Raw genomic sequence first — 20,974 nt, 5'->3', positions numbered from 1 at the left:
GGACACTGTGAGGAAGGTGTGAGGATGGTGTGAGGACGGTGTGAGGACACTGTGAGGAGTGTGAGGGGATTGTCAGGAGTGAAGACGGTGTGAGGACGGTGTGAGGACGGTGTCGGGACTGCAGAGTGCAAGCCACACGCACTCGATGACTTCCTCGATTGTCCTGTCAATTATGTCCCGAACGGCGTGGGTGTCCTGCTCGGCGATCCCCTGCAGGCCCACGCTGAAGTAGGCCTCCCGTGTGTAGCCGCTGTATCTACAATACACAAGTGGGTCACGTGGCAGAATTCCGACAACGTAAGAGATCCAATACTCTGGAGAACAGAACTGCGGACCCTCCAACCTCCCAAGTCTTCCAAGAAAAAGCCCACTGAAGCAGTCCTCAGATAGAACCGGTCACAATTACATTCATGCCCTTTTCACATTTCTAAAAATCAATGCAATTAAACTTTATAGAGTTACGGCAAAATTAAATCTAGAAGTGAAACAGCTGAGCTTTATAAAATCTTAAGATTTGAAAAAATATTTCAACCTGGCATTGAAAGCGGGCAGCCAGACACCATCCTGAGATCTTGGTCAAGCTTTCTTTCTTTTTTCTCTTCCCAAATGTGCCCTCCAGGGCATAGAAAACAGCTGTACTGGACTAGTGTTCTCATGCACAGTTCTGTGCTGGGGCAGCAGCGGAACCATCCTATGACTGTGGGATATCAACATTCTCCATCCCTCGCTCCTCCCAGCAGATACCAATAACCTCCCCCACCCCCCCAGGGTTGTGAGCACCAAAAATGTGTCCAGATACTGTCAAATGTCAAAATTGGCCCCCAAATGCAAACACCACTGATCTGCTCAGATAATGAAACTTACCCAACATCAGGAGAAAAGTCTGTGCCAAGTCCAGATTCAATTAATGCTTTGTAGAAAGGGGAGTTGGGTCCACTGATCAAGAGTGAAGACAGAAGGTTTAACGTGAATGCTTCAAATGTATCAGTGATGCTTCATTTAAAAACGGGGAGGGTGGGGGGTGGAGGGGGAGAGAAAAAGGGAAACCGTTGGCCCTCGTAAATGTTTTCAAAATCATTAAAATCACTACTAAATCAACACTTTTATTTCCAAAGAAGCAGATGTTCTACAAATGCTTGCATTTTAACTTTTAAGTTATATGGAAAAAAGAGAGTGAACTGTTTTTTTAGTTTGTAAAGCTCTCATAAACTAGACCATTTTGGAGTCCCGAACCATCAAGTTGACTTGGCTGCATATCAAATGTCATCCCGTCACAGCGCACCAAGGACTCTGACCTGTGTCATCTCAATTACAAGTGCATGTCCACACACAGACAAGAGCAGTGAGGAGATGGGGCAGTTGGTCGAGCAGCACGGCCACCAAGGGCAGCCAAGCCTGCCGCCACACAGCTGAGGACACCTGCCCGCCCATGTGCCCGCAGCCGACCACATCTCTACGATGACAGAGCTCCATGGGTCGTACATTGTTTTGAAGCCAGTGTTCACTGTGCTCTCCTCACGCTCAATGGCATCCCACCCCCAGAAATGTTAATAACTGATGTCCGAGCCTGTTTTCTCCCCAGAAATAAGCTTTAAAATGAGGTAAGAAGTTACTTTTTTTTCTGGGTAGCTACTAAAGGCAATTACCCCCAAACCACCCCAGATGTTGTTAGCACCTTCCCTGCCAGCCAACAGCTGCTCAACTCCTAAATCCTCACCATCGAACCATTAAATGTGGAGAGTTCGCCTCCACCTGGCTAAGCTGCGCTTGTCCCACTTCACAATGGACACTTACTCTGGTAAGAGGAAGCTGACCCCGACGGTTGTTTGTTTAGAGGAACCTGCAGCCAGTGTGTCTGGGCCACATGTTATATGGAATTCTCTCTGTAAAACAATGTGATGCTTTAAGTAGGTGCAGAGTACGAACGACTGGGTTTAAATAGAGTAAGTTACCCATATAGGTACAAAAGGGTCCAAGAGATGCTCTTCACTAAATTTTCTTTTCAAACAAGTAACCATGCCTTAGGGTTAAGAAGCTCCCTGCTCAGCGGGGAGTCTGCTTTTCCCTCTGACCCTCCCCCCTCTCATGTGCTCTCTCTTTCTCGCTCTCTCAAATAAATAAATAAATAAAATTAAAAAAAAAGAAAAGAAGCTCTTACATTCAAGTCAGGGGCCACAACATTCAAAAATTTTATTTTACACTCTTATCTTACACTCTTCACGTCAGTGTATTTAGTGGGTAAAAACACTGCCTACTCTCCAGATGGGGCACTTACTGGCTTATCCCAAGGCTTCTGAGGTGGCACTGCAGTGTTTGGCTCAATTTTCTCAAATTTACTCAGGGCTTCTTCGTGAATTTGTTTCAGATGCTGTTCTAATGGAAAATTGCCATAAGTGAAGAACCTGAAACGTTCAGAGAATATATTAGTCCATCTTAGTTTAAAAGATGAGAAATCAACAGAGATGGCTTTTTGTAGAAAATGGAAGGTACACAGAGTAGGAAACTAAACTTACCTCGTCCCACAGATACAACTAGGTAAAAGTTCCATCAGGGTAAATAATCCGGAAAACAACCCAAACACCAGCAGAACAAACTCCACAACTAAATGTAGAGAAGAGACCACACTGGAGAGCGCGGGAAGGGCAGAGTTGCCGAAGGGGCTAAACAGACCATGGGACTGTCCGCTGGAGGAAGGGACCCGTGGGCGGGAAGCAGAGGGTCACACCGGGAGCCCACACAGGAACATGAATCCCCTTAACATTTGGCTTTGAAGACCAGAGGGGCTGAATTTCTTGAGTTCTTACAACCAGTGGGATTTAAACCTGCAACTTTAAAAATCAGCAGGCTCAGGCACCTGGGTGGCTCAGTTGGTTAAGAGACTGCCTTCGGCTCAGGTCATGATCCCTGGGATCGAGCCCCACATCGGGTTCCCTGCTCCGTGGGGAGCCTGCTTCTCCCTCTGCCTTGGACGCCCTCTGTCTCTCATGAATAAATAAATAAAATCTTAAAAAAAGAAAAATTCAGCAGACTCCGCTCTTGGAGAACCTGGAGGGTGATGAGAAACTGAGCCCCTGCCCTGAAAGAGCACAGCGAACAGCCAGTGGAGATACACCACAGAAGCAGCAGTGTGAAAAAGGCAGGGGCATAAAGGAAGGAGGGTGGTTTACTATCTCAGAGTGTGTCCCAGAGGGACAAGGTCATGGGAGACTCCTCCAGGAACAGAGGAGCTGGCAGGCACCACTTCCCAACCCTGCCCCTCAGCAGAAAGGCAGCCCCCCGCGGGAACCAACCAGCATTCACGACCTCACCTGCTTCCGTGCCTCCCCACTGCAGCCAGGCCTGCCTCAGTCCCAGGGCTGCGGGTCCCCTCCCACAGAGGACCAGCGCACCCCTGGCCAAAACCGTGTCTCTCCCAAAACACACATTCTGCAGGGCCTTGGTCCCGGTGGTGGGGGCAGCCGGTCACCTCCAGCTGAGGACACACACACACACACACACACACACACACACACACACCTCTTGTTAAAACGGCATGCCATGAGCACAAGCACTTTGCCCATCGCCCACCGGACTCCAGTCTCCCCGGTGGCAGTGCTTCTCCTCTGGCAGAGGACCAGCGCCACCCTGTAAAAACTGCACACTGCCCACTACGCTCGAGAGCAGGGGAAATGGCTGACTCCTGACGCACAGAAAGAGATGCTGGGAGCCAGACAAATGAGGGGACAGGGAATAAGGTCCGAACGGAAACAGGACAAAACCACAGCAAGAGACCTAAGCACAACAGAGATGAGTCCTATGCCTGACAGAGAATTTAAAGTGATGGTCATAAAGATACTCACTGGACTCGAGAAAAGAGCAGAGGACCCATAAAGAGATAAAACAGAACCAATGAGAGATGAAGAACACAGAAACTGAAATTAAAGATACACCAGACAGAACAAATTGCAGACTGCAGGAAGCAGAACGAATCAGCGACCTGGACGACAGAACAATGGAAATTAATCAAGCTGAGCAGGTGACAGAAAAAAAATTATGCAAAATAACAAGACTTGCATAATAACATTAGCATTCTATGGATTCCAGAGAAAAGATGGTAGAAAATTTATGTGAAGAAATAACAGCTGAAAACTTCCCTAATCCGGGCAACTTAACAGACATCCAGATTCAGGAGGCAGAGAGTCCAATGCCCCAGAAAAAAATCAACCCAGTGAGGTCTACGTCAAGACACATAGTAATTAAAATGGCAAAAAAGCAGTGATAAAGAGAATTATAAAATCAGAAAAAGAAGAAAGTTATGTAAAAGGGAAACCCAAGGAGGCTATTAGTGGGTTTTTTAACAGAAACACTGCAGGCCTGAAGGTGTGGCATGACCTATCAAAGTGCTGAATGGGAAAAATCTGCAGCCAAGAACACTGTATCCAGAAGGCTGTCATTCAGAAGAGAAGGCGAGATGAAGAGCCTCTCAGACAAACAAAAGTTAAAGAAGTTCATGACCAGTAAAAAAGCCCTACAAGAAATGTTAATGGGGACTCTAAGTGGAAAGGGGAGACCAATAGTAAGAGTAAAAAAAGGAGGACACACAAAAGCAATAAAAATAAGTGTAGCTGTAAAAATCAATCAAGGGTCTCCCAACATAAAAGGATGTAAAGTACGACACTATAACCTAAAACATGCGCAGGAGGGAGTAAAGAATGGGGTCAAATTTAAGCAACCATCGACTAAATAGAGACTGCTATGTGCAGAAGACCTAATGGTAACCACGTATCAAAACCCAGTAACAGATATGAAGAAAAAAAAAAAAAAAAGAGAAAAGAATTTAAGTATGGCACTAAAAAAAATATATGGCAAAAGGAGAGCAAGGAAGAGAGAAAAACCAGAAAAATAACCCTAAAACAAATAACAAAATGGCAGTAAGTACATACGTATCAATAACTACTTTGAATGTAAATGGACTCCAATCAAAACACACAGGGTGACTGATAAAAAAAAAAACAAACAAAACACAAAACCTATCCATACGCTGCCTACAAGAGACTCGCCTCAGACCTAAAGACACCTGCAGATTGAAAAGGAAGGGATGGAAAACATTTCTCATGCAAACAGAAGTGAAAAGAAAGCTGGCTTAGCAATATTTACATTGGATGAAATAAACTTTAAAACAAAGACTGCAACAAGAGACAAAGGACACTATATAATCATAAAGGGAACAATCCAACAGGAAGATACAACAATTACAAATACTTATGAACTCAACATAGAAGCACCCAAATATATAAAACAGTTAATAACAAATATAAAGGAACTAATCAATAATACAATAATAATAGGGGATTTTAACGCCCCATTTACATCATTGGACAGATCATCTAAACAGGAAATCAACAAAGAAACAATGGCTTTGAATGACACATGGACTAGATGGACTTAACAGATACATTCAGAACATTCCACCCTAAAACAGAATACACATTCTTTTCAAGTGCATGTAGAACATTCTCCAGAATAGATTACATGTTAGGCCACAAAACAAGTCTCCACAAATACAAAAAGATCAAAGTCATACCATGCATCTTTTCTGACCACAACCCTAGGAAACTAGAAATCAATTATAAGAAAAAATCTGTAAAGACCACAAATACCTGGAGATCAAATAACACGCTACTACACAATGAATGGGTCAACCAAGAAATCAAAGAGGAAATTAAAAAATACATGGAAACAAATGAAAATAAAAACACAACAGTCCAGTATCTTTGGGATTCAGCAAATGTTTTTGAGGGAAGTTTACTTGGCAATACAGGCCTACCTCAAGAAGATAAACCTCAAGCAACCTAACCTTACACCTAAAAGAAGCTAGAAAAATAGTAAGGAAAACCCCAAACCCGCAGAAGGAAGGAAATAATTAAGATGAGAGCACAAGTGATATACAAATAAAAAAAAAAATAGAACAGCTGAAACCAGGAGCTGGTTCTTTGAAAAGATCAACAAAATTGATAAACCTCTAGCCTCATGGGGAAAAAAGAGGACCCAAATAAACAAAAACACTAATGAAAGAGGAGAAATAACCACCAACACCACAGAAATACAAACATTTATAAAAGGATATCATGAAAAACTATATGCCAACAAACTGGACAACCTAGAAGAAATGGATACATTCCTAGAATCATATAAACCACCAAAACTGAATCAGGAAGAAAGAACATTTGAATAGACCCATTAGCAGGAACAAAATTCAATCAGTAATCAAAAAACTCCCAATAAACAAAAGTCCAATCGGCCTCCCAGGTGAATTCTATGAAACATTTAAAGCAGAGTTAATACCTATTCTTCTCAAACTTTTCCAAAAAATAGAAGAGGAAGGGAAACTTCCAAATTCATTCTATGAGGCCAGCATTACCCTGAAACCATAGCCAGATAAAGACCCCCCCACACACAAAGAGAACTACAGCCATCATCTCTGATGAACATAGATACAAAAATCCTCAACAAAATATTAACAATCTGAATCTAACAATATACTTAAAAAATCATTCACCGCCATCAAGTGGGATTTATTCCCAGGATGCAAAGATGGTTCAATATGCACAAGTGAATCAACATGCTATACTGCATCAATAAGAGAAAGGATAAAAACCTTATGATCATTTCAAAAGATGCATAAAAAGCATCTCACAAAGTGTAACATCCATTCATGATAAAAACCCTCAACAAAGTAGGTTTAAAGGAAACACCTCAACATAATAAAAGCCATATATGAAAAACCCACAGCTAACATCATACTCAATGGGGAAAAACTGAGAGCTTTTCCCATTGGTCAGGAACACAACAGGAATGTCCACTCTTACCACTTTTATTCAACACAGTACTGGAAGTCCTGGCCACAGCACTCAGACAATAAAAAGGAATAAAAGGCATCCAAGTTGGTAAGGAAGAACTAAAACTTTCACTATCTGTAGATGACATTATATATAGAAAACCCTAAAGACTCCACCAAAAAAGTACTAGAACTGAATTAATTAAGATTGCAGGATACAAATAAACATACAGAAATCCGTTGCATTTCTATACACTAATAATGAAGTAGCTGAAAGAGAAATTAAGAAAACAATCCCATTCACAAATGCACCAAAAATAAAAAAAAAAAATACCTTGGAATATACTTAAAGAGATGAAAGACCTGTACTCTGAAAACTATAAAACACTGATGAAAGAAATCGAAGATGACACAAATGGAAAGATATTCTATGCTCATAGGTTGGAAGAACCAATATTGTTAAAACTACCAAAGCAATCTACAGATTTAACGCAATCCCTATCAAAATAACCACAGCATTTTTCAAAGAACTACAACAAACAATCCTAAAATTTGTATTGAACCACAAAAGAACCCTAATAGCCAAAGCAATGTTGATTAAGAACAAAGCCACAATACCAAAATTTCAAGATATACTACAAAGCTTTAGTAATCAAAATAGTATGGTACTGGTACAAAAAGACATATAAATCAATGGAACAAAATAGAAAACCCAGAAATGAACCCATGATCATATGGTCAATTAATCTTCAACACAGCAGGAAAGAATATGCAATGGGAAAAAGACAGTATCTTCAATAAATAGTGTTGGGAAAAGTGAACAGCAACATGCAAAAGAATGACAGTGGACCACTTTCTTAAACCATACACAAAAATAGGGCGCCTGGGTGGCTCAGTTGGTTAAGCCACTGTCTTCGGCTCAGGTCATGATCCTGGAGTCGTGGGATCGAGTCCCACATCGGGCTCCCTGCTGATCAGGGAGTCTGCTTCTCCCTCTGACCCTCTTCCCTCTCATGCTCTCTATCTCTCATTCTCTCTCTCTCAAATAAATAAATGAAATCTTTAAAAAAAAAAAACCATACACAAAAATAAATTGGACTTAGGATTGAAATGTCAGGCCTGAAACATAAAAATCCTTGAAGAGAGCACAGGCAGAAATCCATCTGACATTGGCTGTAACAACTTCTTTCTAGATAGGTCACCTGAGGCAACAGAAATAAAAGGAAAATTAAACTCCTGGGACTACACCAAAATAAAAAACTTCTGCACAGTAAAGTAAAACAGTCAACAAAACTAAGACACCTCGGGCGCCTGGGTGGCTCAGTCGGTTAAGCATTTGACTTTGGCTCAGGTCACCATCTCGAGGTCCTGGGATCAAGCCCCACATCAGGCACCCTGCTCAGCGGGGAGTCTGCTTCTCGCTCTGCCCTTCCCCACCCTGCCAGTGTTCTCTAATAAGTGAATAAAATCTTTAAAAAAAAAATAGAAGGTACACATATATAGCACCTAATAATAAAATTCCCATATTGAAATGAAGTTTGTATAGAAATACATTCTGTTCCCTTTAAGATTTGAGAGTGAGAGTTCACTCCCGGGGGGGGCGGGTGGGCAGAGGGAGAAGGAATCCTCCAGGAGATTCCTCGCTGAGCACGGAGCCCAACGTGGGGCTTGATGCCAGGACCTTGGGACCACGACCTGAGTCAGAGGCAGACACTTAACTGACTGAGCCACCCAGGTGTCCTTCTGTTCACTTACTTTGACTACAAAGATCAAATAGAGGCTTTGATGTTTTTTTATAAAAAACAAATTATGCAAAAGTGATTAAATGTAAATCTGCCAAAAGTTGCTCTTTATTTTAAATGTACTATAAAGGTGTTTCAAAAACGAAGTAACTGGTATGTTAAAATATTTGATGGTCTTAGCTACAGGAAGATAGTAATCCATCTAGCACTGACAAACTAAAGAACTTCACAAAATTCAATCTTGGGCTACAAATTTCAGATTACATGTTTTTAAGACAACACATTTATTCATCCAGGGGAAAAAGGGTACAATGATACAGCTGATTTTTTTTTTCTTTTAATACGCTGTTGTCTGAGCTAAGACTCACAGATACAGAAAACAGATTGGTGGTTGCCAAGGCAGGGGGTGGACGAAATGTGTAGAAAGGGTCCAAGCTTCCAGCTGTAAGAGGAATAAGTCACGGGGACATAACGTACAGCATGCTGACTGTAGTTAACAACAGTGTATCTTATATATAAGTTGTGAAGGGAACCGATCTTAACAGTTCCCATCATAAGAAAAAACCATTTGTAACTATGTGCAGTGATAGTTACCTGGATTTATTGTGGTGATCACTTCATGGTATACACATGACCCAGATCATTTTGTTGTACACCTAAGGCTAATACGATGCTATATGTCAATTATATCCCAATAAAATAAACACATCTGATTTTGGGAGCTAATATCTTAAAGATCCTTTAAACATGTCTGCTCAGTGGTTTAGAGAGTGGCACTCCAATAACAAGTAGCATCCCTAGTGTCCAGGGAGAAACTGATCTCTAAATGCCTGTTTCCACTTGGTTGGAGGACTCCTTGGAGAAAGAAGTAGCTACAGATCTGGAGGAGGAGGAGCCTGGATTTGGGGGGCACAGAAACTAGTTACTGAAAACGAAGAAGACATAAGACGAGCTTAAAGGAATTCCCTTGGGATACAGCTGAAACAATTTGAGCATAAAAAAATAAGTAAATAAATCAAGTTGCTAGCAAACCAACCCAGCAGATGGCCTGTGTCTACAGGGAGAAAAACAGAGCTTTACAGACTATATGGGCCTCATTTGGCTCAAAAATATATTTTGGGTACCAGTGGAAAATCTGGATTTGGAATAAGTAGTAGGTGCTTTCACGCAAGTGTTTGTTAAATGTGAACATAGTATTATGTCCCAAAATATCTTTATGTTTCAGGGTCATAAATTTAAATATTAGAGGTAAACCATCATGATGACTGTAATCTCCTTTAAAATATGTTGACAAAGAATATTACGTAGTATGTGTATAAAGTTCATTATTCTCGGCTCTATATTTTTCTGTATGCTTGAAAGTTTTCATAACCAAAATTTAAATTCTTTTACATTTAAAGTAATCTTGAAAATTTGATTTTCCATCAGTGTTTGATTTATAAATACACATACTGGTGTTTTATTACTATTAGCATCTGAAACAAGCAATTGGTCACAAAGCAAGTATCCCAGGTTTAGTGAAGGGCAACCACCATTTCGGGAGCACTTTCCTGGCAGGGGCCGCAAGCTCTCTGGGTCCTGGGTCAGCCTCAGGAAGGGACAGTAGCCCGCACTCCCGTGTTAAACATCAGAAAGCTGAGGCGCACGGAGGCAGAGTGAAAGCATATGGCTCCTCCTTCATGAGGTGGTGTCACCATCATGCTGGGCATGTAAATTCTTGCTGTAGACGTTCAGAATGAGCATCCACATAAGAGAGAGGCAACCCATTAAGCAAAGAATCCTCTAAATTTATACAGTTCTTCGCAAACAATTCTTTGCCAAATGTGAGAAAAGCCATGTCATTTAGTATATGCAAATGAGTCCACTCTTAATCAACCCACCATTAAACAAACTATAAAAATGAAATTACCTAGCATTACTGGGGTGGTAATGAGTAGCATGGAACTGTTTAAGCTGCTCCCACGTGAGGTCTGGGATGCACAACGGATGGCCCCCGGAGATCACCGAGTACGTGTGGTCAGGCAGGAGTCGGTTCTGAAGATGCTGTGAGAATATCCTCTCATTGTCTGTCTTCAAATTTAAAAAGTATATATATGTGTGTGAAAAATAACACCCAGTGTTATGTTACAATGCAGCAAATTAATCACATTCTGGGAGCAATTCAAACTGTCGCAGTGGTAAACAAGGAGGTCCAGGCAGATCCTAACAAAGCAAGCAACTCATTCACAATCTCCACACAGGACCCAAAGATCAGGGGTCTTGCAAGAAAAGGAAAAACACTTTGCAGTGTGCATGGGCCACCAGCAAAGGCACAGCTGAGGGCCAAGGGAGGGACATGCGAACCAAGGAAAGATGCACAAGGGTCCCTGCCCATGAGCTGCAGGAAGGGGTCCCATTGGCTTCTGAAGAGCTGTGACTTGAATTTCCAGAAGGTACTGGAAGAGGCCTGAATCGAGTAGCCCCATTTGTCAGAGCAGGACTCCAACGTCAGAGGGGCTGGGAGGATGGGCCCAGCGGAGAGGTTCTCAAACTGCCCAGTCTCAAGATCCTTCATACTCCTAAGAATCAATGAGGCCCCCAAAGACCTTTTGATGATGTGGGTTTCTTGATTACACAAGAGTGTATGTGTATACATAATTTTTCTGTGTTAGAAATTAAAGCTGAGACATTTTAAAAGGTTATTTATTCACTCATTATCTTAACCCATCAGTACATGTTATCAAATATTTTTTTGGAAATTTTGTCAGAACAAAACAGAAATATTACTGAGAAGAATAGCACTGTTTTGCACATTTTGCAAATCTCCTTAATGTCTGGCTTAATGAGAGACAGCTAAACTCTCCTATCTGCTTCTGTATCCTATAAACTATTACAAAACATGTAATGCAGGCTTGGGGAAACTCCAGAATGAGAAAAAAAGACAAGTTCTTAACACTGTCATGCAGTTTTCATCTGACAGACCTCCTGCAGACCACAAACCAGGGGCCCCACCCCACAGCTCGAGAGCTGCTCGCTGCCCCAAGGGCCCTAGAAAATCGGGAGCGTGGCCCTCTACTGTCCTATGGCTGGGGCTCCCTGCACTGTCCCCTGGCTAGTTCAACAAGTCCCACATGAGAAGTGCATCAAATGATATAAGAGAATGTCCACTGTCCTCCAGACCCATTTACATCCCGATATTTTACACAGAAAGATCACTGGAAAAGTTTTAAAAAGGAAAAATAAAAACTCACAAATACTCCCTTCATTTCATTAAAGACGACTCCTTTAAAGGTCAAGGGTGTCTGGGGGTCCTTCGGATTCTCATGTTCTAGTCGCCATCCTTCCTGCCTAAATAACGGTAAGTAATTACAAAATGATAATGACTCTAATACTAAAGTCTAAATCAATTAATCAGTACGTACCAGAAATCTAGTTCCCGCAAGCATGGGAAAAAGGCGGCATCCAAATACACAGATAGGAGATTCTGGAAGTCCTTGGGATTTTGTGTGGAAAATGGGTACAGAGTATAGTCGCTAGCTAGGTATAAATGAAAAGATTTTAAAAATTCAACAGATTCCCATAGGAATGAGCCACTTCCAGCCCCATCTCCAGCCCCCTACACTGAGCCCTTACTGTCCCGGGCAGGCCTGGCTGGGGGCGGGCAGAAGGGGCACAGCCAGCCATGACCTCACACCTCTGCACAGAGGCCTGACCCGCAGGATGAGGACACAGCGCACCCGTTACCTCAAGGCCTGGGCACTTCTCTGCGCCCAGCAGAAGCCCACGTGCTGCTTGAGTTCCTAGAAATCAGCTCAAACACCACCACTGCCATATTCACATATGCCACCGAGCTCAAATTTTATAGCAACATCTTCAAAAGAATAGTATTTTGATCTTTTCCAGAAAAATGTCAGATATGCCTTTTCCCTAAAACTACAGCTTTTATAATGCGACCACAATGTGGCTTTCCTAAAGGATTCCGCTTCCAGCAGCTTTGCAGCAGACCAGAGGACAGTGTGTGTGCTCTTGTCTACAGGCTGCCAGCCTCCCCCGCCCCGCCCCAAGGAGGGGACCCCGCACGGCTCTGCCGTGGACACCTGCTCACCTGTAAAAGCGTTCATGAACGTGGACAGCGAGCGGTTGAGCATCTTGAAGAAGGGATCTCTGCACGGGTATTTGTGAGAGCCGCACAGGACGGTGTGCTCCAGCACGTGCGGGACACCGGTGCTGTCCATGGGCGTGGTGCGGAACTGCACGCTGAGCGAGACAAGAGAAGCAAGCCCAAGGCTCAGGCAGAGGGCGCGGCTACGGCCATGACCGCACCTACGACCACACGACCACCCAACTGCGCGTCAACACCGTCTCCGACGACAACCTAGAAAATCACTAATTCAGACTCTGAGCTTTTACTCTAGGCAGCTGACGACATAAACTCATTTCACCTTCTCCTTCGGTTTTCAGGATACGGTCAATAAAAATAAAACCTGAGTGAACGAGGATTTTAAACTATGTAACGTATGGCAGACGTTCTCAGTGGAACGTGCTCTCGCTATGCCCCCACGCACCTGAACAAGTTGTTGGTGTCTTCTCTGGCCAAGTGCAAGTATTGTGCTCCTGTGCCATCATGGCTGAGCTTCACTGCGGTCAGGGACAGTTCAGGGATGGCTGTTACCTGAATGAACAAGAAATATTGAACAGGTAAACTCAGATGGGAAGGCGTTCGGCACAGGTATGGTTACACCGCAGACCTGGCCTGTGTCATTGGGCAACAGTTGGAAGCGGGCACGTTGGGACTGGAGGCTCATCAGAAACCACCTTGTTCAAACCCTGAATCTCACAAACGAGCCAAGTAAGACCTATGTACTTGACCATCCTAGGTGCCTTTTCTTTTTGCATGCTTACCATCTGCTAGACTTTTCTGAATAGTTCCCAGGGAGCCCTGTGAGGAAGGGATCCTCACGCCCACCTGCGGATGGAAAACGCTGAGGCTCAGAGGAATGGTCAGACAGGGACGCAGACCCCATCTCTCACACCAGGCTACACTGAAGGAGACCTGCTCTCGCCTGCGATGCCTGCAGCTGGCTTCTTTTTATACACATCATGGCAGGAAGGCTCAGAATGGCCCCCCTGGGAGGTAAATGCTGGAATGGGCCATAGCCTGGGACCAAACTGTGCCTCATCTGGTTTATGCAGTTCTGAGGAATTCCCAGGGGTGCGCTGGGGTATCTACCAGTTACCTGCTCCTAGTGGGAGGGTCCAAATCACCTCTGATAAAAACAAACACATCCTGACCCTGAGGACAGTAGTCTCCTAGCCATGTAAGCCTCCCAAAAGTTGTTGGCACCTTAAAAAGTGCTATATTGTCCAACCATGCCAGGGGCCTCTCCACTTCAATCACAATAGCACATCACTATGACAGCCACACCATTTATCACCCCCACTTTTCAGAGGCTGTGAAGGGAAACTGTCTGTGCTTACACAGCAAGCTACCAGCAGGGCAGAGATTAGAACTCAGGTGCCCTGAACGTGCTGTGGGGGCCTTCCACGCAAACGACATTACTTAAAGAGGGCTGTGATGCCAGCTTAGTTTACAAGTATTAAATTATCTATATCTAAAAATTTACTTTGTAAGAGATGATCAACGTATTTAAAATCAGTTCAAACAGTGAACTGTCTGCCTCCGAACCTCTTTCACGGGAAATACTCCTCAAACAAGGATCATGTTTTATCAGAAGTTTCTGTAACACTTAAAAAATACAGAAACAAAACTCTGAGGTCCTCCTTAACAGTCACTATTCTACATCCAAGCTCCTCTGCATGGCCTTTAGGGACCTCACACATGCTCTCACCCAGTGCCATGAGCCCCTCCCTCACGCTAACCGGCCCCCTGGAGCCCTGCCTGGAACTACCACCACGGGCACATCCAGCCCTCCGTCTTCCACTTATATTCCCCCCCCCGTTCTCCGTGAAGCTGTCCCCATGTTCCCCTAGCAGAGCACCCTCGCCTCCCGTCTTCCTCTTGGTCTCATCACGTTCCCCCTCATACTGCAGCCACACTTGTAACCTTCTGGACTGTGAGCTGCCTGCCTTTTGAGTCTGGAACAAGTGTTACCCACAGCATGAAGCCAGCAGCCAGTCAGTGATGTGAAATGTGTATTTTTCAGTTACTGCATTAAAAGAAAAAAACACTGAATGTACAGGCCCACAATCTCTTTACTCAGATGGCTCAAAACCCATTTTGTGTGTGGAGCAAACTCACGTGCTAGGAAAATGTGACCCGCACAGATGTGGGGCAGTCTGAGCAAAGCGAACAGTCGCGTGTGTGGATGCACAAACACCAGTGTGTGTGTGACTTAAAATCTAGAGACATTAGGCTTCAAGGGGCTGGGTTCAGGGAAGGGACTGGGGATCCCTTATTTAAGAATCAGGAAATCCTTTCACCTGCAAACTCCGCTCAGTAGAGCCCACTGAGAAACACGGACGAACCAGGGGCAGGGACAGAGACGCCAGCTCCCCTGGGGTCCGGGCTGTGCAACAAGCTGGGCCATGCACACCTGGCTTACGGTGAACCCGTGGATCCGCTCTCCCACCTCGTGCTGCCGAGCTCTCTCACAAGCGCTGGTGCCCGTCCTCCTCCATGCTCGGGGGCCGGCACTGATCCACGGGAGGAAAGGAACCAAGGTTAGCTGCTCCTGCAGGACAACTGTGCGGCTACCGTAATTCAGCAACATCACGAAAACATTTTCTCGTCATGAAGACATTTCAAATAAAAATTAAACCTTACGTCTTACAAACAGATTCCGGAAAACTGATTTCTGGAATCTTTAGTTCTTTCAATTTTATTAGCTTTATCTCTACTTGGCTAAAGCTTCATATCAACTAATAATTACATGTTCCAAGCCTTTTATATGTAAATGCTCATGAATAACTATAATTATGTAACCAATTTTCCTTACCCGTATAAACAACAACTCTCAGGTTAAAGTGACTTTTTCCATCTCAGTACACAGTAGGGCAATAACTCCCATTACGCATCTACCAAACTGGTAAAAAGTAAGAAATCTATCATTGTCAGGACTGCCTAAACTGCAACTAGGTGTGCAAATAGTAACAATTCTCGAAAAACATTCGGCATCATTTAAATTAGCAACTATTCATCTGTGTGTCCTGGAGAACACGTACTCATCATGTACCGGCACACACCCTTTATGTTGGCACCATTCCTAAGAGTTCCAAACTCTACCAACCAGGACATCCATCATCAGAATGGATAAATTGGGGACTATTTCCATACATGAAATAAGCTTAGCCATGAATATGGATGGACCACAACCGCACTAACAAAAATGTGGGTCACATAATGCTAAACCAAAAAAAAAAACAACAACAAAGGCAAGACACAGTATCATCCTACTGTGTTGTAGGAATACATATAGATGGTAAAAATATAAAGAAAGACCAGCAATACGGATGGAGCTAGACAGTATTACGCTAAGTGAAATGAGTCAGAGAAAGAAAAAGACCGTATGATGTCACTCATATGTGTAATAAGAAACAAAGCGGCAAAGGGGAACAAAAGAGGTGAATCAAGAAACAGACTCTTCGCTTTAGGGAGAGCAAGCTGATGTTACCAGAGAGGAGGTGGCTGGGAAGATGGGGGGAAAGAAACTGGACCCCCTGGCTCCTGCGGCTGCTGTTATCTCTGCAGCTTGCTCTTACATGCATACAGCGATCTATAAAGCAAGGAAATAACCCAGGAGCGAGATCGCAGCTAAGAGGGAGGGAGGCTCGGTCATTCAGGGGTAACCTTAATCTGGGTAACGGTGACACTATTTTTAAATACTTTCCCTCTCGACGAGTTTTCTACATTATTATATCTCACAAAAAATATTTCTTTTGAAGATACAGAAAAAGAAAAACACTGATTCAGTCGTTCTCAGCTAACAGCATGATGCTGTGCCATCAGCCAACACTTGCCTTACTGACTTGGCCACTCCTGTAATTATGGAATAGGGGATTTTAAGATGTTTTTTTTTACCGTCTAGAGCACAATCCCCCAAAACAAACGCTCACGCTGAAAATGCAGAAAAAGTCTGAGGCGACACGGGCTCCCCGTACACTTCCTGGTACCCAACCGCACACGGGAATAACGCCCCCGCTGCCGCATTCAGACACGGCGCCAGGGGACCCAAGGACGAGCACCGCGGGCTTCTTCATGGGGGCTAACAGCCAACCTGCCCCATCGACTGAACAAGGTTCCGAGAGCTAGCATGACTCAAGACGAATCTACCAACTCACAGAGCGTGACCCTTCAAGGCGGGACTGTATCTCTTTTCCGTAAATCTAGTCATTTAAAAACACTTCCGTTTCTTGAAGCTCCAATTTTATTAAGAACACCGCAGTTTAAAAGCACTTCGAGGGGAAGCCTCAGGTGTCTTGAGGGCTCCCTGCTCACAGGGAGAAGGCGCGGGAGCTCATGTCAGCGACAACCACAAGCTGGCGACTACCTTAATTACACGGATTAAAACCCACATCAGTGGCCACTTTCACCTCAGAAGCGCTGACAATCCGCACACAAGGCCACCCACTCTGGGATGGCGTAAGGGCCCAGGGCCACGGGGGCTCCTCGGGCCTCGACCCGCTTTACCCGCAGGCTTTCCCGGCGCGGCTCGCAACCCTGACAGCTGGCCCGGAACTCCTCTCCTTCGGCGACGGGCGGGGGCCCACCGCACCGGCCCTCACCAGGCTCCGCAAGGCCCCCCGGGCGAGGGGCGTCGGGGTCCGGGACCCCAGAGCAGGGAGCTGCGGCGCGGCACCGCCGGGCCGGCACAAGACCCTGGAGCCCCCCGGGCTCTCCCCCACGCCGGGACCGCCCCTGCCGCCTTTCGCTCTCGCCTCCTTCCTCTCCGACTTCTCTCGCTCCTGCCCGCGTCTCACCCGCCGCTCAGCCGCCTCAGGAAGCAAGGTACCCTTTCGCCGCAGCGCCACATGGCCAGTGACCCGCACCGGGCCCCTGTCGCAGCTTTACTTGCCCAGACGCACGGCGCGGGGGCGTGACGCACCGGCCGCGACTCTCATTGGTCAGAGTGCACGGTGGCGCTCTCTCCAATAGGCTGGCGAGGAAAAGGGTGGGCTCCCGAGGCGGCGGGGCAGGACTCGAAGGCCGCGGGGCGCGGGGTGGGCGGGGCGATAGGCCGAGGGGTGTCGCGGGCCTCGGAGCCTAGGAGCATGGCGGGGGCGGGGCTTGCGTGCGGAGCCCGAGGCAGGAACGGAGAGGGGCGGAGCCCGGCGGGGGCGCCGGGGAGGGCCGAGTCCGGGGCGTGCATGGGGAGGGGCGTGAGCGGTAGGGGGCGGGCCTGCGCAAGGGAGGGGCGGGGACTGTGCGGGCGAGGGGCGGGGACTGTGAAGGCAAGGGGCGGGGACTGTTGGAGCGAGGGGCGGCCCTGCGCAGGCGAGGGGCGGGGACTGCGAGGGGAGGGCGGGACTATGAAGACAAGGGGCGGGCCTGTACAGGTGAGGTGGGTTGCACAGGTGTGGGGCGGACTCAGGCTGGCCAGGTGACCTACCTGTTTCTCAGGGCTTTGTGGGGTCATTGGTCTCCTGAAGGAGGCCGTGAGCCTGTACCTGTGCGTGCTCACAGCTCTGTCTGCAGATCTCCGGTAGTTAAGCGAGAGTAAAGGACGTCCAGCCGGGGGCCCGCTAGGTGCCCCAGCCCCTGGCTACGGGGCTTTGGGAAATGGTCCGAGGACTGCACCAGATGGTTTCCAGGGTCAGGAGGCCATGATGTCACCCTCCTTATGAAAAGTCCCGCTCAGAATGTCCCCAGGGAACCTCAGGACAGCTCAAAGCACCTGCAAGGGTGTTTTGACTCACCGCTTTCCCTACCTGCATCTCATGTCTGGGAAGACTCCGCACTTCTAAGTTGTCCAAAGTACCCACGTGCCCTTCTTGAAACGCACAGAGAGGCTCCAGGAGGGCAAATCATGCGGGTGGGTCGTACTGCGCCTGTGGGGTGGAAGGGCACCTGGGATTAACCACACCTGGGCACTGCAGCGGGGGTGGGGTGGGGGGGAAGTCCGGCCCTATGTCTGTCTGCAGATCCTCAGAGCCATGGCCTCCTCTCTTTTTCTCCGTCATTCCTTCCCCCTGGAACTCTTGTGCAGATGGACTCAAATCTCCCTGCCCCTGCTTCTGGACTCTAAGAAAGGCTTCTAAGTAGACGGGTGCCATCTGTCTGAAAATATAAATGCTGTGGCAGCGATGGAGAGGGTAATATTACATTGAAAAGTCTCCCAAAAACTCTCCACGGTGCCTTAGATTCTGCAGGTAATCGAGTACCTCTTTATCCAGAGGAGAAACCAGCTGAACCAGGACAGAGGTGATGATAAGAAGCCACTAATACAAACACGCTCCCTGCATAAACCTTTCTTCCTTGGGGAATCTGTGATAAATGCTACTGAGTCACCACAGCATCTCTGTGATCGTGAAGAGACAGTTGGGTATTATTAACCCTACTGAGAGTATTTAGGGAAACGAGCACCGGAAGTTAGAGTATTTTGATCTCTATAAAGGATAGATGCTATATAAATCCAGTAATTGTCACTTACTCATATGTTCCCACAGCATACAACCTCACTGATGGCTACCTACACACACACACAAACACAAACACACACACTAAAAATTTATAAATAACTATTTTGAACAGCACCCAATATAAATTTAACACTTGTATGTAATCTCAAAGTATATTAAAAAATCATTGCAATGTAGAAGTTAAAAATTAAAAATTGTCTATGAAATATCCCATGTTTCAAAAACACATCCAATGTCATAATGGAAACACTGTTTTAGTAAGATGAGCATCGATCAGAATAGGTGCTGTCTGGGATGTAGAAAAGCAACCGACTGAATATTTGAGGGTTACGGATTGGATTACATCTCCCCAGAAAGATATGTTGTGACCTCATTTGAAAGCAGGGTCTTTATAAAGGAAATGAAATTAGAATGAAGTCATTAGGATATGAGCAGTGTCCTTATCGAAAGGGGATATTTGGGTCCTCTGGCACATACAGGAGGCCATGTGACGATGAAGGCAAAGATCAGGGTGATACTTCTATACATCAAAGAGCACCGAGGATCGCTGGTACACCAGAAGCATGGAGCAGATTCCCTGTCACAGCCTCAGAACGAACCATCTGCCCACACCTCGATCTTGGACTTCTGGCTTCCAGAACTATGAGACAATGAATTTCTGTTGTTCTAAACCACAAATTCCCCACAGATTCTGTTGTGGTACTTCTTGATGGCCACCCAGCCAATGAATACAGAAAAGTCAAGGTTCTTTTACCTCTCAAAGAAAAATACAAAGTGCGTTGTTTCCCAGGATTGCACATCATTGACATGACGCATACTTTTTGGAAATCCTTTATTCCCGAGTCTATCATAAACCACAAGTGATGACTGTTGGAAATGCAAGGTGAGGGATTAGCTCAGTGCCTCCAAAGTTGAAGTTATAAAATTATAGAAATGTATAAAAGATCAACAAACACTGCTAATAACATGGAATAAGGAGAAATCCCCATCCTAAAGCCTAGACTCTAGTGCTAGTGCTCCTTCATTGTTTTTCATTCAACAAAAATATATTGTGGGTCACCTACGTGCCAACCTGAACTCTGCCACCTTGAGTTTGAATAAGAGCCTTTCATCTGTTGAACTCAGAAAAACAGGCCCGTGATTTTCTGCAAGTCGTCTTTCAACCCTAAGATTCTGTAGTTGTGTTATCTCGGGTCTTAATTGTGACATTGGTACAGCATCAACTCCAGCCTTCAGCTTTCTTTTATCTGTCTGCTTAAAATGACCCATTAAAAAATTCACATTAATTTGACAGATTTTGGTTTCATTTCTGCTTCTAGGTATGTTGTCTGATATCCACCTTTGATGGAGAGAAGCTCTTCACTTGAATGTACTTTGACTTCAGATGTTTTGAACAGTTGTTTCGGAAAATGTAAGATGTTGAGATTCCTCTTGGTTAATGAGCCTTTAATAATACTGATAATAATAATTTTTAAAGACCTTACAAATTTGTATATACATATGTGAAAAAAATCCAGCATTAACCATAACTGAAGAAAAAATACGTTAAAATAACAATGGGATATTACATTATCTATCAGATATAATGGTTTGATAAAATCTAAGACCAGTGAGGCCAGTGAAGTTACGGAGATCAGGTACTTTTATGCGCTGAGGACTATGAGCTACTCTCTATATTTACCTTTTGGAAAGCACTTTGGCACTATTTATACAAATTTTAAGTGAGTGTATTCTTTAGCAGAAATTTCACTTTGTGAGAATTACCCTACAGTTCTATTCTCACAGGGCACAATGATGTATAAGTAACAATGTTCTTTGCAGCATTTTTGACTATAGCAAA

The 20,974-nt window shown here is 45.1% G+C and overlaps 1 protein-coding gene across 3 annotated transcripts in view; it reads right to left on the bottom strand.

Annotated features, from left to right (window-relative positions):
• Positions 1-17,577, bottom strand: part of PITRM1 (pitrilysin metallopeptidase 1) — a 42,547-nt gene extending 24,970 nt beyond the window's left edge. The window contains exons 1-11 of one of the 3 annotated variants that reach the window (XM_025853536.2): positions 17,476-17,577; positions 15,093-15,192; positions 13,104-13,210; positions 12,644-12,795; positions 11,961-12,075; positions 11,790-11,886; positions 10,469-10,629; positions 2,276-2,402; positions 1,795-1,883; positions 865-993; positions 143-256 (exon numbers count right to left, since the gene is read on the bottom strand). In XM_025853536.2, coding sequence (XP_025709321.1) covers positions 143-256; positions 865-993; positions 1,795-1,883; positions 2,276-2,402; positions 10,469-10,629; positions 11,790-11,886; positions 11,961-12,075; positions 12,644-12,795; positions 13,104-13,210; positions 15,093-15,192; positions 17,476-17,528 — 1,244 coding nt within the window. In that variant the 5' untranslated portion in view covers positions 17,529-17,577. Of the gene's footprint in view, positions 1-142; positions 257-864; positions 994-1,794; positions 1,884-2,275; positions 2,403-10,468; positions 10,630-11,789; positions 11,887-11,960; positions 12,076-12,643; positions 12,796-13,103; positions 13,211-13,440; positions 13,461-15,092; positions 15,193-17,475 lie in introns of those variants that run through there. The other 2 variants (XM_025853537.2, XM_025853538.2) reach the window with 2 other exon arrangements.
• Between the last annotated feature and the right edge of the window lie 3,397 nt (positions 17,578-20,974).

Source organism: Callorhinus ursinus, unplaced genomic scaffold (genome assembly GCF_003265705.2).
Source record: "Callorhinus ursinus isolate GAN/ISIS: 27379988/994484 unplaced genomic scaffold, GSC_fseal_2.0 scaffold36, whole genome shotgun sequence".
Classification (NCBI taxonomy): Eukaryota; Metazoa; Chordata; class Mammalia; order Carnivora; family Otariidae; genus Callorhinus; species Callorhinus ursinus.
This window is presented reverse-complemented; position numbering and strand designations above follow the sequence as displayed.